This window comes from Pollachius pollachius, assembly GCF_949987615.1.
Source record: "Pollachius pollachius genome assembly, chromosome: 5".
Classification (NCBI taxonomy): Eukaryota; Metazoa; Chordata; class Actinopteri; order Gadiformes; family Gadidae; genus Pollachius; species Pollachius pollachius.
Window position 1 is genome coordinate 12,431,460 of NC_136938.1, and position 19,750 is coordinate 12,451,209.

The 19,750-nt window shown below is 42.8% G+C and overlaps 1 protein-coding gene across 1 annotated transcript in view; it reads right to left on the bottom strand.

Moving 5' to 3' along the window:
• Nucleotides 1–19,750, bottom strand: part of LOC307076202 (protein diaphanous homolog 3-like) — a 217,329-nt gene that overhangs the window by 71,740 nt on the left and 125,839 nt on the right. Inside the window, exons 22-24 of the mRNA XM_079737096.1 lie at nucleotides 16,694–16,819; nucleotides 13,296–13,459; nucleotides 2,088–2,229 (exon numbers count right to left, since the gene is read on the bottom strand). Of these exons, the coding sequence (XP_079593222.1) occupies nucleotides 2,088–2,229; nucleotides 13,296–13,459; nucleotides 16,694–16,819 (432 nt within the window). The remainder of the gene's footprint in view (nucleotides 1–2,087; nucleotides 2,230–13,295; nucleotides 13,460–16,693; nucleotides 16,820–19,750) is intronic.

Here is a 19,750-nt window from a genome sequence, read left to right on the forward strand (position 1 = left end):
GTCATTAGCATGTATGACATTGTCTTGCCTACAATTCTGTGTGTCTAATATTCATTTAGCCTACTCAAACAGGCCTTGCTGGCATTAAGTAATTATGAATCAAAGAATAATAAGTAGATAGGAAATAAGAGCCATTCTTCCATAGATCCGGTCCAAATCGCAATGTGTAGCACTACTCGAGTAATCATTTTAATTAAAAGTCTGTGATAGTTTCAACCAATGTAAACCTATTGAAAGTTAGCTTAACCTGTATTTGTTACATTCTATGTGACATCAGTTCATCCTGTATTTTATACAGTCCATCTGCATTACTCCCACACTTGAGTTCCACTGGCAAAAAAGAGTTTTACCTGGTTATACTGTGGTGGGACTGTTGGAACCATCTACCTCAAAAGAGTGATTTTAATGTATTTACATTTACATTTCTGGGAACATTTACAAACGTGAGACGTTTCCAGGTTAAACTGATTATATTGTTTAGGGCAGGGTACTTTGTAATTTGCCTATTAGAAATGGCTCTGCAGAGAGAAGTAATGCTACCTGACGGTTTCACTTGGTAGACCTGTCACTTTGGCAGATATACACCGCTAGACACTTGGGACTCAAACTGTTGATCACGCCTTTACTTCTAGATGGCTGTAATTCAGAGCGTGAATATCTGTTGAATATCTAACATCTTTCTAACTTGAAAAAATATATACTTTCAAGCTACATAAACTGCTATTGAGACTATCTGAATAAACCACCAGATCATCGCTATGCTGCTATAAATGTCACTTTCAGGAAGTTCCAGGCGGGCGATCAGTAATGTAAAACTTGTTGAACGTGTGGGAACTCTGCTTAAACCTACCAGTATCTAATCATTGGCAAACTTAAATGTTTCAGTCTCAATCACAATGCAACAGCGAAGATTTTATTTTTGACTAGTGTTGTATATATCCTGCTTCAAAACTTGAATTGAATAATACCTTCAGTATTTTATAATACCCTTGTATACCGTAATACTGTGATTCCCCAAGCCTACTGCACAATTATCTCCCTGCCAGCCACCAATCAAACGAAACACTCCAACAACCATTGGCCAATCACACGTATCCATCTAGAGCTGTTTTCACTTCTATAGCTAGCGTATACAGCCCTTGAGGCAACCCAATCACATACACATATGTAGCATTGGGTAATGTTTATAGATTTTTCTAAGATGCCAAACGAAGATCAGTATCTCTATGGATGTAAACCAAATACGTCACAGTAACTAATTCATGTTAATAGCTATGGATGTAGCATTCAGTGATGGCACAGCAAGCCACTTGAGCAGAGCCATTGGGATTCCTTTTACATAAATAAACAGGTCGATGAAAAACATCAATTTATAACAACCCTTTCTGTTGTACTTAACTGCATGTTTGTATTAACCGATGTAAGTCACTTTGGATAAAAGCGTCTGCTAAATGCCCTAATTGCAATTGTATGTTTGCTGCATGTTTATCAGAAGCAGTAGTGGACAGACACTACTAGTAGTACTAGTACTGCTACGCCTAAGATTTTAGTATGACATATGGTGAGGAAACACCAAGACTAGTGTTTGCTTACTAACACAAAGACACAGCTCCATTCCCGTTAATCCCCAGTGTTTGACTGGAACAGCCACACCAACCACATCACACCTAACCCTAACTTTAAAGGAGAACTTGGCTGAAAAAGATATCTTAGAGGGGGTACATTAGTAAAATTGGTTTGACCCGAGTTCACTGTCCAACCCCTACCTGCTCCTTAATGATGAAGAGCTGATTTCACAGTTTAACACCTACATACTCCTTAATGACATGGGTCTCAGTCACTTTGGATAAATATTATAATAGTCTAATAAATGACTCAATAGTAAATAAATGAGGACCCACAGGGCAGTAAAAAGGCAGGGACATGGCGGAGGGGATAGGGCTGGAGGGGGTCGTGAGGAGGGGGTCGTGAGGAGGTACTCAAGGTGGAGGGGGAGGAGGGAGTCAGGGTGGAGGAGGAGAAGGGGGTCGAGGATGAGGGGGAGAAGGAGGTCAGGGTGGAGGTGGGACAAGGTGGAGGAGGTGTACCTGAGTTGATGTTGACATCCGCCAGAGTCTTCTTCTTCTGTTGTCTCAGGAGCTTTTCTCTCTCAGCTTTCTCCTGGGCTAGCCGGGCCCGACGCTGCTTCTCCTCCAACTCCCTGCTCCTCTGGTTCTCCTTCAGCGCTTGCTGTAGGCAGAGCGGGACAGCGAGGGAGAGACTTAGGTAAAAGTTAGGCGAGTGTCAGGACAGGAAGTGAGTCAGAGCTTATGTATGAAACCAAGTTAAACGCTGTATGAGTTGGGAACAGGAGATTAACAAATAATATATTTCATTTGGTTGATGCTTTTATTCAAAGTGTGTGAAATAGGATGAGTACATCGATTCTGAGCATGGGGGTAGGAACCCCTATGTGGGAGTTTGCTTTCCTGATGGCTGGTTTAAGCAACCCCAAATGGCGCAGTCTGATTGGACTCTGGGCCTGGATGAGGCGCCACACCAGTTGTACATTGATCAAAGTGCACAGGTTACGCCAGCAATCTCTCCATGCACTTGGGAGATCTCCTGAATGGCAGCGGAGAGCACCATTACCATGTTCATTATCAAACCTTTGCAAGAAACCATATTTTAAACACTACCAAAATAAGTCACCGAGTTGGAAGTGGGAGCTGCCTAGATAGTATGGACCTTTGCTACAACCTAGTCTCAGCTAGGGCTGGGTATCGTGGCCAATTTCCTAAATCGATTTGATTTCTATTCATAAGGTTCTGAATCGATTGATCACGATTCGATCTGCTCTTAAATAATAAAAATGGCTCAACTGTGTTACAAAATACAAATGTACTTTATTTTTTCTCTTCACCTTAAACAACAGGTTTTAAGTGCAAACTTGTAAATTGGACAGTTTAAACTTTCAAAAGTGCAATTTTGAGATTAGAAAGGAATTGCAAGTGAAAGTGTACTTCAACTACAACATTCCATCACTGCAAATTGCATTAAGGCATTGTTTATTAAAGTGCAAAAATAATAATGGTAACAAAACAAAGCAAAATATCGATCTCATGCCCTATGAATCGATATTGCAAAATTTAAATGAAATCGATCCAAAATCTATTAAATTGATTTTTTTACCCAGCCCTAATCTCAGCCTTTTCTGTACATTAGCACTACGTCTCCATGGGAATTGTTCTGAACGTCTGATACATAGAGAAAGTGATGCTGTGCACCATGATTCTCATATGCTGTCAGCATTGTCACTAACAGACACGTAAACAGAGCTTATTTGAGATACAGGTTAATGTATTCAGTCCGCAGGTAAGTCCTTTTTTTTCGGTAGACAGTTGATCCATTGTTGATCGTGTTCGGCCCGTGCTTGATCATGATTGCATGTCAATCAAGACGTCTTCCTAACAAGTGGACTGTTTTGAAACAGTTAATCAACACTGTGTGCCAGACTTTCCGTTTGGAAATGCTGGCTGAGGCAGAATATGGTACCCCCAAACCCTGGCAGGGTTAGTACCATAGTCTATCAGTTGAGCTAGACATAAGAATAATGAGTCTCCGTTCTACAGTGTCTTCACTGACAATATTGAATGAAGCCCTCACTGTTGACAGAGATGACAAGTTAGAGCCAGCTGCGAAGAGAAAGGGGAGGGAAAGAGACAGGGAGGGAGCGCCAAGGCAAAGAGAAATATGAAGAGAGACATCGAGACAGGAGAGAGAGACAGTTGCACCTAACTGCACATTATAACTATCTGTACATATCTGTAGTAATTTATAATTAACCATGTTATACATCTGTAAATTATGTATATTCTACTGCATTTGTGTATCCCTGGTACTAAATATCTCTCTTTGATTTCTCTCGCCTCTTTTCTTTTTACTAGGGTATTTTACTAGGGCTACATTGTTATTTATCCTTTGTTTAATTGTTAAATCGCTTTGGCAATGTGCATGTTACTTTCCAATTAATTATAATTGTATTGGAGCGAGAGATAAAGAGACATATGGAGAGACAGCTAGAGGGACAGTCTGGAGATCTCTAGTAGAGGCACAAGAACAGCCAACTCTTTATACCTGCTTAGGTTTTGATGAAGTCGATTTATGCGTCCTACCAGAATTGACCATGGCTACATAAACAGCTCAATGCCTGCCATCAGCAATCAGCCATCAGCCACCTTCACATATGTGAAGTGGTCTAACTTTTCTTTGGTAGATCCAGTAGTACTAGCCTTGGATGAACAATCTAATGGAACCCAAATGATTGGATGTAGTTATCTTACCAGGTCCAAATAGTCTTCAGTTAAATTACTTTTGTTTAATTTAAGCAGGTGCTCCAGGCACCAACTACAGTTTGGTTTAAACAACCTGATTACAGGAAAAATATATATAATGCCTAAATGCTAGGAGTTTGCGTCTTGGAGTGATCTACCTTCATCCAATTCAGAGCTTATCAACTCCCTGTTGTTCGGAGTTCTACCTCGCTGTAATCACCTCCAGACCGAGAGTATAAATGCATTCATTCCCTTCTTCTAATCATTCTTTCTTGTAGTTTAAGTAGACTCTGCCTCTGACACTCACAACAAAGACAAGCATTAGCGCAGTGGATGCTCATGAAATACTCAGCAAACCCAACTATAGCGGTAACTATAACGACTAAAAGTGTCCCAGAAAACAGATCATACTGCGTAACCTTTGAAGAGTGGAAACAGGATGGATCACTGTGTGTAAAAGCGTGGTGAAGGACGTAATTGGATACTTGAGGGGTTGATTGGTGTGTGTGTGTGTGTGTGTGTGTGTGTGTGTGTGTGTGTGTGTGTGTGTGTGTGAGAGAGAGAAGAGAGAGAGAGCAAGAGAGAAAGCACAAGAGTGAGGGACACAGCAGGAGAGAGAGAGAGACAGAGAGAGAGAGAGAGAGAGAGCATACAAGACCGTGCGAGAGCACCAAGGCCCAGGTCGGGTAATTCTTGGTTAAAATCGAACATCCACTCGTAACGACTACAATCAAGAAAAACATTTTGGGACAAAGTGAAGGGGATCAAATTTCAATGAAAACAAAAAGCGGTTACATAAATTAGTTTTGATCTGGTTGAAATAGACTGAACAACGATGTTTGAACAGACATTTGCACTGAAGGCTTTCCTCAGAGTCAGAGGTCATGTCTCTGCCTCACTTCCTACTGGTGCTCGCTCGTTTACGTTTTTTAGATTCTTAATTTTCTCCTGATGCTTCATCTATACCGCGGCTGCCTCACCTGCACCCAGACCACTTCACCTGGATTACCTATGCTTCTTTGCCCAATCGATCAGGATCTCATCTTCAACAATGAAATAATAAAAGCTCCACATCGAAAGCCAATTCATTACCAGTATTATGAACAAGTTATCATGTAAAAGAACCCAACTCAGAGGAGGTTAACATCGTTGGAAGAAGAAAACAGTGTGCTGTCCAAGACAAATAAATGCTAATGTTGATGAGCACAGCACAGACGATGTGGAGAGATAGGAGGCCCCACTAATGGAGATGTGATATTTTGGTGCTGTGGCCCGTACTGGCCGTAGGTGTTAACGCTAGGCTAAGTGGTGCTGAGAGCTCCATTATGTCTTGGCAGAGGGACAGGCTGCCTATGATTTAATAGAGTGCTAGTATGATTGCACCATAATCAATAGACCGCTCTTATCCTGTATCTGACTCCTTCCTCCCCTCCCCTTCTATTTAGCTCAATCCCTCCATCCTGCATCGTCCATTGCTCCCTCTCTCCTTCTCTCCATCTCAAGCTCTGTCCCGCTCTCCATATATCTCCCTCTTTTGCTCTTCATCCTGCTATCTTTATCCTGTTTATCCATATATCTCTCTCTCCATCTTGCAGAATCTCTGTCTCTCCCTCTGTCCAATCATATCTCCCTCCATCTCCCTATGGCACACTTTCCACTTTGTCCTCTCCTTCTCTTCATCCATCCCGTGCTCATCTTATTCCTCTTCAACTTTTGGACACGGCTTAGGCCCAAGTCGGATCAACGTACCAACGGCGCAATACGCATGTGTTATTTGTGATGTCGAAAAGGGAGGTGTCGGTCATATCAGAGGTGGACAACCTCTCGTTAGATCTATATTACCGTGTCGGTTCTGGACGGAAACACGGACGACTCCATCTGAAGCGGCTGAGTGCATCAGGGCAGCAGGGGGAGACGGAGAACATTGATTCTCTTTTATTGACCTTTCCATTCAATAGAAGATAAGCTGCCTTCATATCCAACCTCATATCCTGTCTGTGTCGTCCTGAAACTCATCCTCGCTGATACTCCTGTCCTGCCAGCGGCACACAAACACATGCACATTCAGAGACACACACACACACACACACACACACACACACTTCGAGGCTTGCTCTTATTTGCTCAAAATGGACAGCGATGAAGTTGCAAGGCCACCACAGTTCCAACGTTTCACCCGAGTTGACATTGTACCCATTGTGGTAGAGTTTTTTCAGCCATTATGATAAGAGGACAAACGTTTCTGGTTTTTCACTCTTTGCTAAAAGTGACAGATATTGACAGTGATGCAGTTGTGACCTAACCCTGATGTAACCTAGCTGTAACGTAGCTAGCACAGAGCTTGAGTGATGCAAAGGCTCGGTACTCAAGTTTTTAACTCTTTGTGGAAAGTGAGATAATAACAGCTATGCAGACATGACTTAACACTGATGTAACCTGGCTGTAACGAAGCTGGCCCAGAGTTTTAGCGTCACTCAAGCTTAAGTAGCTAAGGCGCTAGCAAGTGACAATGCACACCGCTAGTCTGCAACCCTGCAGTGATGCTGGAGAGGGGATGGCAAGTGAGTAGGAGGTCGTCCTACTGACAGGAGGAGTGGAGGAGGAGGAGGAGCACAAGCAGACAGAAGGAGCAAGGGAGAGGAGGTTTTGTGGAGTTAGGGAGCAGGGTTGAACCACATCCATCTCCTGATGGATGAGTGACAGGTTTGGAGAATTGAAATAGGGAAGATTTGAGATGAGAAGAAGAGAGGAGATCAGAAGATATGAGGGCTGATTGGATGAGAGGAAGAGCGGTTGCAATAGAACAATTAACCAAAGAAAAAAGAAAAGGGCAAATATAAAGGATGGCATTTGGGCAGAAGAGGGGGAGAATGAAAGATTACAGAATAAGGGTGGCGATAGTCTTGGAGAGAGGCTGAGTCACATCTACCATAACCATAATGCTTCATTTTTATTTTATTTTATTTCATAATGAGACCATCTCCTGGAAAACATTAAGTCTGATTGGAGGGAACAGGCACTGGCAGTTGCTCATGGCAACTACTGATCCACAAATGGCCGTGCTCGTAACCGGGCCTCGATCTGTGAAATTAGTGGCAGATTGAATGAGGCGGTGAGGCGAAGGGCAGAGGAGGCCGCACGCGATACGTTCTCAATAAAAAGAGGGCTAAACGACGCTGGTTTCGGTGACAGGTGTGATGGATGCTTGATATGAAATAAGGAATGTTGGATGGCCTCTACCATCACCCGCAGCCAACTGCAGGCCCTCCTCTCATTAAACAGTCAACATCAGTTACCAGGGAGACATCCAAGCCTAATTGCATTAGGACACTAAAGCAAACGCTGTCTCCCGCCCCTCGCAAGCACAATGTGCTGATTACATTTATGCCACGACACCTCAGAAAACAACCTCGCTGCTCATGGTAATTTGATAAGTTGACGAGCGAAAAGAAAAAGAAAAACAACCCGCAGAGAAAATGGAAGCTGAAATAACCAGCGATGAACACCCCCAGCATCCCCCAGCGATGCAGCGGAGACTCAGCTCTGATTCATTCAACATCAGGCAAGTAACCATCCTCTGGTTATACATGCAACAAACCACGTGAGTGCGAAGAGTATTAGTGACCAGAAGACTGTGATGAGAGTCAATAGGACAGGAGCTTAATGCAGGATGTGTTTGATTAATGAAGGGTCACCTCACACCCAGCAGAGTGGGGAGCAGCGGTATAACATTAGGTCAAATATTAGCTTTCAGCTTCAATAAACACAGAGCCGCCTGCCTGGAGGAAACACAGGTGTCGGCCCCGGATCATAGTCCGGGGTTAATTAGAATGAATGACACGCTATACAGACACACTGGGAATAAAACCGGCTCATTTAGAACACTAACTAAGGACGTCTCCCTCTTGGGCGTTGATTGGCTCAAAGTATTTGAAACGAGTACTAGTATTTGTGGGATCTTTCTAATTAGCAGTTCAGTGGTTCGGTGACATCGCTACTCATGGTCACAAGGTCAGAGTCATTATTTGTTTTTCTCTGAGAGATTAAAGCATTCAGAAGCCAGGGCCACAGAGCCCTGTTCTTTATGTTGACCTCCATCCCTCCAAGGTCACCAAAGATGGTCCCGGTAAGAGATCCCTCTGCTGGATGAGGAGACTGGAGGGACAGGTTGGAAGATTTATATCAGGAGGAGGAGGAGTAGGAGGAGGAGTAGGAGGAGGAGGAGGAGGAGGAGGAGGAGGAGGAGGAGGAGGTTGGGGAAAGGAGAGGAGCAAGATGGAAAGAGGAGAGAGGCTGGGAAAGGAAGAAGAGAAGGAAAAAGGAAGGATAGGGAGACAGTTAATAAGGGTAAGAAGGAAAAGATAGAAGCAAAGAAGCACATCAAGTAGGTTTTTAGGAAATTAATGAAAATATGCAAAGTTTGGGACAAGGATTGTTGGGAATAAGTAAATCAAAGACATACAAAAACATCTTAAGGAGCATCTGATAGAAACACAGAAAGAGACCAATTATAGAGAAAGAGAGAGAGTATGTTTACCAGCTCAGTGTGAGAGAGATACCTGAGAGAGTGAGAGAGAGCAAGAAGGGAGCAGAGCTCAGAAGGAGACACAAAGATGAGTATAAAGTGAAGAAAAATCTATAGTGAGGAAAAATAGATTTAAAAAAAAGAAAAAGTGCATGAGAGAGTGAGAGACGGATATCTAGAGGTGAAATTAGAAAGAGCTTAAGAGAGCGATGGAGATGAAACGAGAGATGATGATAAAAAAGTAGAAAAGCTACCCTTTTCTGAAAAGAGTGTGGGGGAGATTTAGGGAGAGCATTATTGAAATAAAGAGAAAGGGATAAAGAGAGAGAGGCATGGATAGCATTGGCGCTAAAGAGAAGGCGAGAGATCAAGAAAGAGGCTGAAAGAGAGATGGATAGAGACGGAGAGTGAGAGTGGGAGTGAAAGAGAGTTCCCCAAACGTACAGTGCTCCTGCACTCCTAAAATCATGATAAAGACAGAGAGGGAGAGAAACAGGAAAAACAACAGCGATAGAGAGCGAGAGGAAGCAAGAAAGCGAGAAAGAGAGCTAAAGAAGCAGAAAGAGAGAGTGCGAGAGGGAGCAGAAGACACCGAGAGTGCAAGAGAGAGAGAGAGCAAGAAGGAGTGGCAGAAAGAGAGCAAAAGAGAGTATGGGAGGCACAGAGACAGGGACAGAGCATTAAAGAGTGGAAGAGAGAGTGTGTTCCCTAAAGGACGAGTGCTCCTATCTCTTCAGGTCTCTCCTGGACGTCGGCCATTAGCCACGCTCAATCGGAATCCTGTCAGACTCGCGGCCTTGCCCTGGGTCTGCTCCTATGGCTCAGTGAACACGCTGCGCACACACACAAATGCACACACACATGTGTGTGTACACATACACTTGTGCTCACAAACCAAACTAAACTACCTCATAAAACCGACTTTCAGGGCACAGTTGGCCAACCACACTCAGACAAGGTGCGACCAGGAGAGCTTTCCTGTGTTTGGGGGGTGGAGGCCCAGAAACCCAAACCTTACCAGTAAATAAAACACACACACTATGGAAGGCCAAAAGGGTCAAAAGTTAACCTAATTTTAGAGGTGTACTCATTGAAACGACGTAAAATCAGTATATTAAGCTTTATAACGCTGACATTTCCGCTGTTGTATTTTCATTCCGCTGTAATATACACTTATTAGTGTTTTAAAACGTTGACGCTTATGCCGCATTTCCTCAATTCTACAATGGCATAAAATATGCATTTACGCTGTAGAGCTCCTCCTCTTGATTCTCACAGCCAGTAGTCATCTACTTTCTCCCCTAATCAATCATAAACAAAGGCATACCCCATCAGGCCATCAATGATCTTTCTATCGTTCGGCCTGTCCATTCACTTCACTACACTACGTGGAGCTAGGATATATCAGGTATTCAATCCTCGTTAAACTCAGTGGTACACCGTAGACTAACCATTATTTACACTTAGATATCTACATTTTGCCTCCGTTTAGTTCATAGAAACTAGCATTGATCCATATTCCCTCCGACTTCAGCTGTGTTCAATGTGTATATAATGTTAAGTAGGCCTAAAACTAATCTCCTTGATGTTCCCTTTTGCTGGTTTACCAACAGACAATATTAATTGACCTTATAATATCAAAAGCGATGATTGTTAAAATATAAAAGATGATTGTTAACATATATATATATTCACATGAATGGGGTCTAGTTCTACTAGGCTACAAAATTACTTCATTTACATTAAAATAGGCTTCCGCTAGGTGTCATCCAAATACTAAAAGAGCAGAAAATCCACCATCATTCCAGAAGTAGTCTAATATGAATGAAACGTGGAATCAATCCATATTATGAGGGTCGAACAACATTACGATGCTCTTGCGTGTTGAAGACTCGCTTTCGGGGCTTTGTCTCTGGGCTCTTATGAAGACCCAATTGGGGAGGTGGCTCATGGAGATGAAGCTTTTGCAATTGGACTGAATAGCTTATTTCAATAGCAACTGCAAGCATCCTTAGCAGTCGTGAGACAAGAGAAATGTAATTTATATATTCAAATATTATAATATCTTAACGTCATATTGACGCCATTCATATCAGCTCCATCTCGAAGGAGCAACCTCCACAAGCAATTCTTCAATGCGTAAGGGGAACGTTATATATCATTTGACTCAGATTCGACTACTGCCGGACTAAATGTGGATTTTCATTTTAATGTATTTGGATGCAGCAGCTGCATTCATGTGAACAAAACATTCCTTAACAATCATTGGTATTCATTTGGGTAAATGAATATTGCCCATTGCTAAAACAGCCACACTGAACATCAAAATGAATTGATGTAGGCCTACAATAAAACACATTAAATTCACACTGAACACAGTAATAAAAGGTGTAAAGACGGATCATGTGTAGTGTAGCGAAGTGAATGGACAGCACAAACGATAGGAAGGTCATGAAAGGACTGGTGTTGTCTGACTTCGGTTAGCGTGGATTGGTTGGAGAAGGATCATACTTAATGACTGCAAGAATCAGGAGGAGGAGCTTATTTGACTTATCAAAACTGTGTTTTTGAACAACTAAAACGGCTCTTTTACGGCTGAATAAAAGACGACGGCATTAAATATGGTGTTATGAAAGCTTAAACGCTGAATTAAACGTTGATTTTAATGAATCATATCTGCACTGAGGCGTGGTTTTGACCCTTTGGCCTTCCATATACACACACATGCACGCACAGAAACGCTCGCACACGCCAGATAGTCCTGTGATGATAACATAGGACAGGAAATCTGTTTTGAAATATAAATAAATAAAACAGACATTTGTGTGGCTGTAGTGACTGCAGCAGTCAAGTGGAAAATAACAGCCCTTCGCAAAAAAATAAAAAACAATACAAAAAATAACACAAAGCCAGACTGCTCCTGCCAGAACATTAAGTGCATTAGATTATAAAGAGGAAATTAAACAAACAAACCGAAACAAATCTAGACCTCAACACTCAACACACATTCACACAAACGCGCACACACAAACATAAACCCATCGCTTCTAAACAAGAAGAAACCTGCTCACAAAACCAAGAGCAGATAAAGTGCATTACGTTGATCGAAGTGCTTGACTGTCACTTGCGCGTTATTGTCATTTTAGCAGCAATAGTATTTGTTTGAGCAGTAGTCATAGAAGTCATAGTATTTCTAGGTTGTTATTTGTAATAGTAAGAAAGTACTTTTTTGCATGAGCTATAGTCTTGTTTAGTAGTATTTAGAGTCAGTTTGGTGTAAATATCGATCACTGAATATAACTGGTTGATTTTACTAAGGCAAAATCAGCTGCTGTCCAACCATAGACATTCCCTCCCATCTGTATTGGTGTGTTGAAATTATTACACTCCCCAAACATGTCCAAATTGAAAGACTTTGAGCACGTACGCCAATCCTAAGCCCTGGGCCAGACGCAACCCGCTAGGCTAATCGTTAACACTCCAGAGTCCAGCAACCTGCTGGGATAATCCTGTTCATCATTCACCCACACACACCCGTACAAACACACATACCCGTAGTCCTGCCTCTCAACCTGAATACCCCTCCTTCCACTGTGATAATGTGTGGGTTGTGACGGGCCCAGAGATGAATGGGTTGTGTTGGGACCGGAGACCAGAGTTCAGCATATCTACATACAGTTGTGAATAACAAGACAGGAGTGCTGCCGTGTATGTAGAGGATAAACTAAAGGATAACAGTGGTATTGACTAGAATATAAAAGCAGAGAGCAGCTATGGGGGCTCCTGCTTTACCTTGAGCGTGTCCAGTGAGTGACTGCCGGCCATGGAAGCCTTTGAGACTTTGAGGCTGTCCTTGTGATGAAATAGCAGAAGAATAAATCTCAATTGACTTTGACTTGGCAGTTGCCTACTTCAACCATTGATTGTCTGATTCCCACGGTGGGAACAGTTTGCCAAGCGAGAGCTACGCAGTATCGATTATGTCATTAGTGACACAGATAATGGGATATTTACATCTAGACGACTGCATTAATCCCACATCAGTCCCTGTGACCTCACATCCTTCGACGGAGCTGCGGCGTGGAGTTATGGGTCGACCAGTGAGGCCCGGCGAAGGCTATTTTATGACCTGGTTGTGTCGCGATGATGAAGAAGAGCCCTATGCGGCCAATCAACTTTGTTTTGTTGGTTTATAAGTGCCAGTTGGCCTCGGGCAACACCGATCAAAATCAAATATATTTACTTAGAGATGAATTTGACGGCATGACATTCGGTCAGCATGCAAAAGTACATTTATAAAAATAATGAATAGATGAGTAGAATTTGGTTCGCTACGCTCCACTATATTAGGCTTAGGGTTAATGACCTTATCAGGTTGAAAATGTTGTGCAACGGCTCAAATAAAGACACAAATGGATGCGCACACACACACACACACACACGCACACACAACTCACGATGAACATGGAGCGGAAGTTGCTGAGGTCAGTGAAGAGCTCCTCCACAGAGGTCTTCTTGGGGTCGATGGAGAAGAATTGCACCATGCTCTGGTACTGGGCGTCCATGTTCCTTTGCATAACAACCAGCTTGGCGTACTGCTCCCGTGCATGCTTGGCAAAGCTGTGATACCCGAGGGGGGGGGGGGAGGGGTCAAGGACAATCCAGGAGTATCAAGGACACATACAAGCACCATACTGAACAAAGCACCTTGGAACAAAGCACCTTGCTTTAAACCCACTGCTGGGGAAACAAGGGTCTTAGAAACAAACACCTTAGCACCAAGCGCAATAATGTGAACCACCTAACCACAACGTAGAAACAAAATAAACTATCAAAAAAAAAAATTAAATTCCCACAAGCTCCACTGAATTTGTACGGGAACTTATTAGACGCAAAAACAAAAAAAAACACAAAAATGATAAGAAGATAAGAAGAAGGAAAGGATGTTGTTTATCCCAACTTGGATTTTTTTTAAATTCCTTTAGAGAGCGTTGGGTTAGAACCTCCACTGGTGATGAGGTAGGGACTGCTGGCAAGAGGGTTGCTGTGTTTCAATATATTCTCCCTTTTCCCCACTTGTTGGCTCGGTTTGCTGATTCTCAATCCTGGACACACTTCTAGTTGAAGTTTGCTAATGAAGTTTTAGTACAGCGATGCCATTGATTTCATTCAGCTTGAAACAGAGTCTGTAGCAGGATCCACTCTGCACACATAATGAAGTATAAAGGTGTAGGGGCCTTTGAAGCGGATCAGAGAGAGTGTGGTACTAAAGACAACGTCTTATGAGGCTCAGGGGATCAATACATATCTTGGAAAAAAAAAAAGATGTAGCAAATGTATGAACTGAAATACATTCAATATCTGAGCCAAGCAACCACCAACACTATAACTATGTACTATTTCATCTTCTTTTTACTCTTTAACTCACAGCAACAGTGAATTATGATACATGACATTAAGGAGCCGGTAGGGTTTTGGACTCCCTACAGGCAGACTTCGGACATAGGGGATTAAACCCAGTACTTTTCAGCTGGGAGTCAAACACTGCTAACCACTATTCTGGACCTCACCCCCAATGCTATACCAGTATCAACGCAGTTTTTTTTCCAGGAAATACATGGCGAAAGAGAGCAGAGCGGCCCCTGGTGCGACTGTTCCACGGTGTGACCCGCGGCCCTCAGCAGTGGCCAGTTATCACCCAGTGACAGTGGACGAAAGCCCCAGCGCGACACCTCCCTTGCCATGGGTCAAACACAACAAAGCATTGGCCAGCGGCAGCGCTCCGTCTGTGAGCTGAACGAGTGTGCAATTCACGGGGTTTGTGTAGTAGTAGTGAAGTGTGTTCCACACACACTGAAAATATATTCATGTGCAGGATATTGCTCTCTTAGTTGTAATTAGCCATGTGGATGTGTTTCACTTGGGATTTAATTGTTTTAATTTTGATTGAATCGTCTTATTTACTTGAGTTGCACTCCAGAGGAAGCCTGGAATTCAAGCGTGTCGTTGACAGTAGTGAATGCTGCTCGTTCCATTAGTGTGCACGTGACAAATAAACGTAAAACATTGCTACTCGTAGTGCCTATACCTCAGCATAAGAATGATCAAGGAAACTGGGGTTGAACCCAGAACCCTTCGCTTGCCAGAAGAGCTAGTCCATTGCCTGAGACATGGCTAGCCCGACAAAAGAGCTCATACAACAACATAGCGTTTATCTATAAGTTACTTGATTAGCATGAAATCAGTCCCATGACTTTAAAGAAGGTGAGCTGTGCTTTGTTCTTCTTCTGCTGTAATTACACTGCCATTCCAGCAGCAAGCGCCTTCCACTAACACGAGTTAAACACACATAAGCCCTTAGGTATACAAACCATTATTTATTTATAGAATTTAAGTGATTTTCTAATCATGTAGATCTTCCCCAGAGATTACTGCGAAGGGAAAAATAGCAATCATGTCATTCCAAGTGTTTCTCGTGCTCTCAGGAGATTTGTATTTGTTTGTACTTAAACCTAACCACTGTCATTATCCATTCAATACACGTTTTTACTCCATATCTGTTTGAAGAACATGGTGTAGAGGGAGTCATAGGGTTAAATCCCACCTCTCAGCTACTCACATCAACACACCCTTACAGGCTTGCTGGTGTCTCTTCAAAAACATGGTCCAAATCTAAACGAGACTTTACAATGTAGAATAAAGGTAAGGGTTAACCCTTAGGGGTAACCCTAGAAAAATAAATGACATTGTCACTCATCTCCCATTAGTCCTGCTTGTCTATAAAGTTGGAAAACCTATACAGGTGGGTTATGATGAACACACAACCACAAGAAGTGACAGAAGTCAAAACCCAAGAAATGGATGCTTTACATTACTCAGCCACTTGTATTCACCTTTAAGTCAAAGAACAAGTCCCACATTTAAAGGGCCCCTACTTTACCACCAGGCGTGGGCCATGTAACCCAACATAACTTTAACCTGGAATGCTTAACAACAACAAGAAGAAATAAGATTGGGGAACGTGAATAAACAGCAGTTTTTTTGGAGTCAAGAGAAAACATCAACCAAAACAACTTCCCAGCCAATCAGCCATGATGGCACGCATGATTAAAAGAGAGGGTGCATTCCAAAGGATGGATAGTTTGAGTGCTAGGTTTCTTCCCAACAATGCTGTATGGCTCAGCTGTTGTGACAGGATGAGATATAAAAGCACATCTGTAAGGGGAGCCCAGCAGAGGACTCAAGGAGGGGCTTCATAGAGTTAACTGTCTGGCCCATCACAAAGGTGGCCGTCTTAGCCGGAGCTGTTCTACCTCCGGGACTCACTGCTCCACCGCATGCAGGCCTCACCACCACCCCGGCCCCTAGCCCTCCTGCCCTAGCTCAGCCCCGGGGCAGTTTACCGTCTTAACTCCGGACAGAGGCAGGTGCCATGTGTATAATTGAACACACTTCTTATCATGCTACAGAGAGTGCCTGTAGTGTGCACCGTTAAAGTTTAACAGTACTGACGTGAGCGGAGACAACTTTGCACAGACAGCTGTCCACTACAAGCCTGGGCTGCAGCGAAAATAAAATAGGTGAAGTAATACGACCGCAGAGTCTTGTAGAGGGAGGTGGGGTGTTAACCGTGGCTCATAACACACTCACCGATGTACAGCTGTTCACTGATCCTACTTCCCGCAAATGATTTAATCTGACAAGGGTGTCTTAACGAATACCAGAAAGAGAGTGAGTGTCTTCGCCATTGTGTGTGTGTGTGTGTGTGTGTGTGTGTGTGTGTGTGTGTGTGTGTGTGTGTGTGTGTGTGTGTGTGTGTGTGTGTGTGTGTGTGTGTGTATACATATAAAGGATATGGACATCTTGGTGAGGAACATGTCCTGGGGGAGGTCTGAGGAGGAAAAAGTCTCCAGATCTTTCTCCAGCTGAAGCAGCTGCCGCTCCATCTGCACCAGGCTCTTCTCCAGGTTCTCTGCTGAGACTACATGCACACACACACACACACACACACACACACACACACACACACACACACACACACACTCATTGTTAACAGGAACAGTTTATATACATTGAGGTACAATGAGGATACTGATGAACAGGCTTCAATCCTACACCGATGCGTTGTAGGAAATGAGAAGAGCTGGCTCAGCAGGCCGTGGTGTAATTCACCCTGGCTCATTGTTCACGTTACAGAGCACCTTCTCCAGGTAATCTACTCATGCCCCTACTCTTTTCAGGTTGGTCACGGCTGACATCTCAGGCTAGAGGATCAACCTAGCATGATGTTTAAATGAGCCTGATTACAGTGATGATGACAGAGTCATAAGCTTCTTACTGCTTAAGTACGCTCAAATGCCAAGCTGCGCGACATCCCGTCACCAGGAACCACACACTGGGTATTTACAGCTGTAGGCTTGCTGCACTAACGCAGCAAAGAACACTGTTGGAGTGTGTATGTACACAGACTATAATAATAATAACAGAAGAATAGTCCGATATTGACTTCATATTGTTCTTCCCACAGACACACAGGACGGAGAAAACAGAGTGAGTTCAAAAGGACAATATCACACCATGACTAATTATGTTGTATCCCCTGCCACTACATAGTTTGACTCAGAACGCCATAATCATTTCTTCCCTCGTGCTTAACCATAATCTTTCTCCCTCTCCTTTCAGATGAAAGTCATTGAGGATAGCCATTGACCGTCATCCATTCCCCCTGCTCCTGCCTCTTAGCAGAGAGCATAGCCGTGTAGCAGACAGCATAGGGCCTCGTAGCAGATAGCATAGCCTTATGTAGAAGAGAGCATAGACTCATAGCTTCATGTAGCAGAGAGCATAGCATCATGTAGCGGAGCGCATAGTGCCTCGTAGCAGAGAGCATAGCATCATGTAGCAGAGAGCATAGCATCATGTAACAGAGCGTATAGCATAATGTAGCAGAGAGTCTAGCATCATGTAGCAGAGAGCATAGCATCATGTAGCAGAGAGTATAGCATCATGTAGCAGAGCGTATAGCATAATGTAGCAGAGACTCTAGCATCATGTAGCAGAGAGCATAGCATCACGCAGAAGAGAGAGCACAGCATCATTAGCAGAGGGCATAGCGTTGAGTAGAAGAGAGAGCACAGCATCATTTAGGAGAGAGCATAGTTTTCATGTAGCGAATAGCATAGCACCTCGAAGGACAGAGTATAGTATCATGTGGCAGGGAGTAAATCATCATGAAGCAGAGCATAGCATCGTGTAGCAGAGAACATAGCATCATTTAGAAAACAGCATAGCGCCGCGGAGAAGAGAGCAGAGCATCATGTTCAGAGGGTAGTGTCATGAAGCGACGCCTTGTGGGATTCAATCAGGCCGGCATTCACAGTGCCACTACATCACGTTGATTAGGTCTGCATTGTTCTTCTTGTTGAGTAACACTCGCACCACTTGGTCAACGCTTAAAACAAGGAGGGAAGGAAGCAAGGATTAAAAGCTTTTGGATAAAAATGCTTGATAAATGACTATAGTAAATAGTATAAAGGGCAATAGACCATACCAAATGGTATATTTATTAACCATCTGGAGTATTTTTCTCATAGTTAACACTGACAATGCAGAAATCAACCTGTAGCCTTTAGGCAAGGGTAAAAGGTCAATTTATTACACGGAACATCAGCTCGTGTATAATTTGATAATCTGTACTGCAGCTAATTCAGCGCAATGAAACCCAAGACTGCTCTTCCGAGGGCCTATTGTCGGAACGTGTTGAGAATCACGCTCTGAAAAACAAGGCCTGACTGTTATTGATCGGTCTGAACTGCTCATTAACAAGCATTCACTTATGCTTGGAAGCCTCCTTTTGGGTAAGGATTGACTGAGAGGCTGGTTGAATACGAGGGAATCCACACATAAGACACATGCCATATATGACGGTTGCAAAACAAACTAAACTAAAGATTCTGCATTCATTACCCATGAGGCACTGAGTCATTGTGTGTTTCAACTGTTTTAAACACATAAAATAATCTCAAAAGGCCACTCCAACAAATGTCACATTAAGCTGTGCAAACACCCAATATCCATTATAATTTTCCATTAATGACAAACTAAATAAAACATAGTGAAAGGGAATTGATTGGAATTTCAAGAGAACAAAATAATAAGTAACGCAAGATATTGGGATTTAATGGAATAGAAGCCTGACTTTTTCATTGGTAAAAGACACACATTTCTATTAATATGACAATGTTCCAATTAAACATCTAAAGAGACTTGCCGTTAACTCAGATAAATGTCCTTTAGGAGCAGGTAGCGGTTATGGCCCCCATTGCGGGTTGAAAATTGCTGAATTATTTTTTATTTAATTTTTTAAAAGCTACTGCTGCTTCACTGTGGCTTGTTCCGAGTCACACAATCACATCTTATCAACTGTCAAACAAAGATTACATTTTGGAAAATAGTAGGTTGTAGGACTGGCCTGAATACCTAATTTCAAGATTCAGATATTCGTTTCACCGAAAAAAAGTCCATCTTTCACTGCCTGTAAACGTAGATGGCGTAGACCACTGCTGCAGAATCTGGTTTTTAATCAACTGAACGAATTGGTTCTATTGGTGAAACAAATGTGTTTTTGTTGTTTTGCAAATTTCTTTATTAAAATATAAGTGGCTTTCGGATCAACTCATCCGAGTTACGAGCTTCAAATGCAGCCTTAAAGTTTCTAAACACAGACGGTTTCCAAAGAGTGAGATTATCAATTATAACAAAGCAAATAGGACGTTTGAAAATTGAAGTTTTGGATCAATTTCACAACAGGACTAGTGATATTTAGAGGCAAGGACTAGTGGGGGTGGGGGGGGGGGGTGAGACTTGAAATGAGACTTGCCAAGCATGGAGAAACACCTCTCCCTGTTCTATT